The sequence below is a fragment of the Rhododendron vialii genome, chromosome 7a, assembly GCF_030253575.1.
Source record: "Rhododendron vialii isolate Sample 1 chromosome 7a, ASM3025357v1".
NCBI lineage: Eukaryota > Viridiplantae > Streptophyta > Magnoliopsida > Ericales > Ericaceae > Rhododendron > Rhododendron vialii.
In genome coordinates, this window is record NC_080563.1 from 7,371,286 (window position 1) to 7,377,577 (window position 6,292).

General features: G+C 42.1%; 1 protein-coding gene across 4 annotated transcripts; it reads left to right on the top strand.

The window, feature by feature from the left end:
- The first annotated feature begins 672 nt into the window (after positions 1-672).
- On the top strand, positions 673-5,628 carry LOC131334704 (zinc finger CCCH domain-containing protein 53). 4 transcript variants are annotated; one of them, XM_058369885.1, is made up of 10 exons: positions 673-1,022; positions 1,323-2,447; positions 2,904-3,074; positions 3,180-3,365; positions 3,456-3,547; positions 3,660-3,872; positions 4,015-4,183; positions 4,415-4,636; positions 4,709-4,796; positions 4,911-5,628. In XM_058369885.1, exons 2-9 carry the CDS (start codon positions 1,528-1,530, stop codon positions 4,758-4,760), a joined length of 2,025 nt encoding a protein of 674 aa, XP_058225868.1. In that variant the 5' UTR covers positions 673-1,022; positions 1,323-1,527; the 3' UTR covers positions 4,761-4,796; positions 4,911-5,628. The 4 variants fall into 4 exon arrangements, with proteins under 4 accessions (XP_058225868.1, XP_058225869.1, XP_058225870.1 ...); XM_058369886.1 differs by having other exon boundaries at positions 673-1,015; positions 1,314-2,447; XM_058369887.1 differs by having other exon boundaries at positions 674-1,022; positions 4,727-4,796.
- Positions 5,629-6,292: the final 664 nt, after the last annotated feature.

Here is a 6,292-nt window from a genome sequence, read left to right on the forward strand (position 1 = left end):
ACATTTGTTTCCTCCAAATCAATTGTATTGCGCCACGTCGTCATATTTTATTAATTGGGACCACTATTTTGACACGTCGTAATGCAATTGATTTGGAGGAAACAAATGTTTACACCGGCGGTGTAAAGAATTTATTCTCAATTTGTAAACCTGTACATGAGGTGGTTCCACTAAAAATTTTTGACTACAAGTTAATGCATTTTATCACGTTGTTTACACTAATCTACATATGCTTCTTTCTTTTCATTTCCCTCCTATTTTTCTCCTTCAATTTTTTCTTTGACCCGCCCATGTATCATTTATGACTTATGAGTCAGTAGAAACACTTTGACCGTGTTTTGTAGAAAAACTACATTTTTCAACAACAAGAGTTGTCCATAACTTACACTCCCTCCGTTAAAAAAGAATGATAATTTTTAAAATTTGTGTCATTTTTTATCATTTATATTTTTTAATCTATAATATTTTTTATGAATTTGAAAATTTTGTATAATAAAATTAATCAAAAATTATCAAACAAGATCTATATTGCATATTTTTTAAAATTCATATTAAAAGATATAGAGTTGAAATTAATATAGATATAAAAAATTGATGTCCAATTTGAGACGAAAGGAAGAGTACTCTGTAACTTATTGGTCAGTAAAAACGCTAGATACAGAGCGAGGAAATCAGCTTCCCTGTCCACTTTGCCCACAAAACTTTAATAAGAAAAGAAAAGTGGAGGGGTTGATAGGGAAGCTTCGAACCAAGAGAGTGCTCTCAGCAGCAGAGAAAGCAGGAATTGATGGGCTCTGCTTCTGGTTGCTGCTATTTCTGCAACCTGCATAGAAACAAGGCGGTGGTTCCCCTTTGGCTTTTGTAGCAATAACTTTGATTCAGAGTGAGAGAGAGAGAGAGAGAGAGAGAGAGAGAGAGAGAGAGATGAATGATACTACCGATGAATGAATTGGCTTTGTTCCTCTCTCTTCCTTTCAGACCTCGTCAGACGAGAAAGACCAGAGAGATTTCATGGGTAAGTAGTAGAAATTAAAAACAGTACAAAGTCCTCCTCCCTTTGAATTTCGAAAAAAAGAAGAGAAAAGAAGAGGAGTGACCTCTCACCTCTGCCTCTTTTCTTTTTGTTTTCTTTTTGGTGGAAAATACTCACCTCTACCTGTGCTTTCTACTTCTCATAGCTTCCCTTTACAGAGAAACCCAACTAGAAAAATAAAAGATAAAGGAACCCTCACACGGGTTTACTCCTTTTTCCCACTTCCTTTTCCCCCCTTCTCCCTTACTTTCTTTTTTATGTATTTTTTTTTTGTTTGCAGGAACAAGAGAGAGAGAAAATACTCACTCAATCACTCTCTCTAGCTGTTAGGTATGGTCTGTGGTAGTTGAAGAAAACCGGGGGCTTTCTTCCACTTCTCCTGTGCCTAAAAACCACACCAAGAAGTAATTTTCACTCCTTTTTGTAGACACAAATTCAAAACAAAACAAGGGTTGGAGTGGAAATCTGCCACCAACCCCCCGAAAACCAAAACCATGGATACATATGAAGCAACAAGAATTGTGCTCAAGAGGATCCAAAACCTGGACCCAGAAAATGCCTCGAAAATCATGGGCCTCCTCCTGATCCAAGACCACGGGGAGAAAGAGATGATTCGCTTGGCCTTTGGCCCTGAATCACTGGTCCACTCAGTGGTTTATAAAGCAAGAAAAGATCTGGGTCTGGCCTCAAACTCTCCGTCAACGCCGCTGTCGCCGTCGTCTTCTCCGTCGCCGTTCCGGCCGCTCTCGCGGCCCAGTCTCCCCTCTCCCCTCAGCATACCGAACCACTCGTGGGACGCGACCAACTCCTTCTCCGACTACCACGGCCCTGCTGACCCTGAATTAATCAGTCCAAACACGGCCTTATCCCCTTTCCAGAAACACTCCTCGATGAACTCCGCCGCCTTGCCTTTCTACACAAGCAGAGAGGGTGACTTGATAGACGAGTTTCATCTCGAAAACCACCTGTCCTTCCTGAACGACGGCGTAAAAAGCCCCGATCTTTACAACCCACATCAAGATTTAGCCTCCGCCGCCGCCGAGTGGGGAGGCGCGGGCGCCGGGTTCCACCGCCGGAGCTGCTCGGTGAGCGATTTGGACCCTTCTTACGGGTCCGACGTGGACCCTGGTTTTGGGTTTGGATGGAAACCGTGCTTGTACTACGCCAGGGGGTACTGCAAGAACGGGAACAGTTGTAGGTTTGTCCACGGCGGCGCCGCGGCTGACATGGGTTCTGACGCGGTGGTTGGGTCGCCGGAGCAGTGTCACGAGCTGCTTAGATCTAAGTCGGTGCAGCAGCAGAGGCTGGCTGCTGCTTCTCAGCTTATGGCTTCTTCTAGCTTTCCTTACTCGGCTTTGGCTGCCAATAAGTGCTTGAATCTTCTCCTTCAGCAACAACAAATCGATTCCCCAAGGTTTGTGTTCAAACATGCTAGATTATCTTCAACCCTTTTGCTTCTTTTTTTCCCCCCCTCAAATTTTAGTAAAATCTCGGTCTTTACCAGAAAATTGAAGTGGAAAAACTTGAACTATAACATAGTTAAGCTTGGTCTTTTGTAATTCAAGTAGAGATTTGAGTCCACTTGATTTGAGTAAAGATTCGATTTCCAGAGAAAATTTGAGTGAAATTTAGTTGGGTGCTAGTTTGAGTCCACTTGATTTGAGTAAAGATTCGATTTTTAGTGGAAATTTGAGTGAAATTTAGTTGGGTGCTAGTTTGAGTCAACGGAGTGGAGTGAGTTTCCAGATATTTTTTGCTTGGAGTTTTGAGTTTGAGTAACAAAAAGGGTAAGGGCTGGAGATGCTGTTATTCATATGTAACCCATCAAGTGGGTTTTGTTTCAAAAGTTTGATATGCCACCATGTTAAAGGGGGGTGATGATGGGAGAGGATATGCTGAAGTTCGGGCGGTCTCGGCTCGACCGGAGTGAGTTTCCGATGAACGGCGCCGTTGGGATGATGAGCCCTGGTTCCAGACAGATCTACTTGACTTTCCCAGCTGATAGCACTTTCAGAGAAGAGGATGTGTCCAATTACTTCAGGTTTACCATCATCAACTGTACTTAATTCAGTGCTATTTGCAGTGGGTGTTAAATTCGGAAACTTGCTTAATTTTTCTAATTTTGCCATTTTTTGTTTGTTTGAAGTATTTATGGGCCAGTTCAAGATGTGAGAATTCCATATCAACAGAAGAGGATGTTCGGGTTTGTGACCTTCGTTTACCCAGAAACTGTTAAGCTCATTCTTGCAAAAGGGAACCCTCATTTTGTTTGTGATGCTCGGGTTCTTGTGAAGCCATACAAGGAGAAGGGCAAAGTTCCTGATAAGTACAGGTACTCTCCCTCCCTCTCTCTCTCTCTCTCTCTCTCTCTCAAAGATATATACATTTATTTTTTTGCTAATAGTGTAAGTTCAAATTGCAGGAAGTTTCAGCAACAAATGGAAAGGGGAGAGTTCTCAGCATGTGGAAGCCCAACTGGGTTAGACTCAAGAGACGCCTATGATCTCAATCTTGGTAAGCAAAAAAGTCTCAAGTTTGCTCGAATATCCTCGCATTGAAGCTATGCGGAATTGTTTACAATGTTATCGTCCGTTATTAACATTATGGGTTGTATTTCCAAATTCAGGAGGGCGGATGTTTTGTGATAGCCAAGACTTGATGTGGAAAAGCAAATTGGATGAGAGACTGATGGGTTTGCAGCTTCTCGACATGAAGAGGCCGATTCACCACCGTACCCTTTCCACCGGCGCTTCCTTTCCGTCCCCCACTAACTCTCCGAATTTCTTCAATCAAGTTCCCGGTCATCCCTTCGATCGCTCCAGTCCAGAAGCACTAAACGGTATTTATAACTTGTGTACATTTCGTTTCCGGCCTTTTGCTCGGTTGACCGGGATTTTCACTAATATCTAACTGATTGCTATTTTTGGTTGAATGTTGAGATGAGAAATGGAATGTTGATGCATCTCTTCTTCTTTCTGTAGAAAATGGTTCCAATGTGGCAATGCACATTGCTGCCGATGAGCAATCGGAAAAAACCGCAAATGGGACTGAGAAAGAGAAAGATTCATTAATTGCAAATGGCACTGCTGAGAATGGCAATGGCAAAGAAAGCCCTAATCAGCGTGAAGAAAGTGATCTTTTCCCAGAAAGGTATTATAGAACTTTTGGTGTTTCAAATCTAACAGAATGTCGGATCAAAAAAAAAAAAAAAAAAATCTAACAGAATGTCAACCCATAATGGCATGCCTCATTTTGTTTCTAAGATTTGCCTTAATTATGTGATTCTGCCAGATTTTGTAATGCTGTGGCTTTTCTGGATTGATTCTATTTTGGGTCTTGATTTAATTGCTTGTTTTCCATAATGCTGGTGTTTGGATATAGCTTGTTGGAGCACAATCTACCTGATAGCCCATTTGCATCTCCTAAAGCCACCGGAGACTACAGCACAGCCTTCTCCGACACTGCTGCCGTTGAGGCTGCCGGAAAGAGCATCGTGGTTCCGCTGGAACCTGCTAACAATCACTTGATCACTTCATCCTTACTTCCTGCCACTTCCACTCTGGACATGGCTCCTTTCAAATCCTGCTACTTTCAAGTGCCAAGGTACTATTTTTTTTCCCTCCACTTTTCTGGAAATAAACATAGCTTTCTCAGTGTTGTGTATAATATATTCAGCCAAGGTTATGATTTCAGGTTCTCTTCTAGCCATGGAGCCATTGGAATGTAGGGCCCATTTGGGTTTTAGCTTCCTTTAGCTTTTTAGGTGAGTAATCATACCTGCATTATTTTTAAGCTATAATTTTATTTTATTGGTGTCAACCAATTTGGTTGTGATGTCTTGGTTTTTGGGTTTTTTCTATGTTTTCTTGCTTTGCAGGAAGATTGAAAAGAAGTAACCAAAACCAAGATCTGTAGAGAAACCACCACCGCCTCCGCCGCCGCCGCCACCACAACCACCACCATACCATATACTACTAAGATACAAATGCATACATAAGAGCCAGTAAAAGAAGTGGGCCACCAGCTTCTCTCTGCTGTACTATTTCCCACATCACTTTTTCTCTAGCTGGAGTTGGACCGCAGGTAAAAAAAAAAAAGAAGCAAAAAAGTCACAGAAAACCAAACAAGCAATCAATATCAATGTGTAGTAGCAGTAGCAGTAGCAGTAACTCTTGGGGGGTCTGTTATTTTCTTTGCCTTTTTCTCTCCAGTTAGTATTTTCCTTTCCCCATATGAGTGTTATAGTCCCAAAGTGTAGCGTTTTGTTTATTGCATGTTGTTTTAGGAAGACCAAAATTAATGTACAGCAGCAGTCCCAAATCATGGTTGTAACTACAAGGCTGATTTGGTGCCCCCAAAAGGGTAGAAGTTTGGAAGTTCAGAGGGTCCAAATGAAAGGAAAAAAAGATAGATTCAGCTCAGTTATATGAGTAGTGGCGTAAGTTTTTAGCCTTTTCTAGGTTCAAAGAAATGGTAGTTTCTACCATAACTTGCTGTTTACTATTGTTGTAATACAGAGTATCAAACCTTAGAATTTCAATAGACAGAAAAGAGGAAATTTGAGAAAGAAGAGAAACGAAGGTGTCTTTTTCAAATCTGATTGGTACCCCCTCTCCCCTCTCTCTCTCTCTCTCTCTCTCTCTCTCTCGTGTTTAGTGGTTTTCATATTTTCGTGAAGAATTTGTCTTTTTGCTGCAGTTGTTTCCTTTTAAAATGAGGTGGGTCCCTGTCTTTTTTCCCTCTCTCTTTTCTGCCTGTGGTGGAGGGGAAAGGAGGAGGGCCACAAAAGGCAGAGAGGCACATTGTCACATGGATGCTGACACCGCACGTGGGTCCTACGTATTTATCTATTGCCAGCTTGTGTGGGTCCTATCCACCAATACCCATGTGATGCAAGTGATGCCCACTTCCCTTTAAACTCTCTCTCTCTCTAGATTTTTTTGCTCGCTCTATAGGCATGTAAGCATGTATTTACATGCATGTACTATGGGCAAATTTCACCCAACACCCCGGGAGGTTTTTTCTCTTATAAATATTCTCCCCTCGTGTAGTTTGTATTCACTTTTCACTTACACCGAGCCGTTAGTCAACAGTTAGATGTAGGGCTGTAAACGAACCGAATCGAGCCGAACTCTGTTAAGTTCAGCTCGGGTTCGTTAAGGTATGAGTTCGGCTCGGGTTCGATTCGAGCCTGAACAACTCGGCTCGAGTTCGACTCGTTAAAATTTTCAAGGCTCGGGTTCGGCTCGGTTGGGTTCG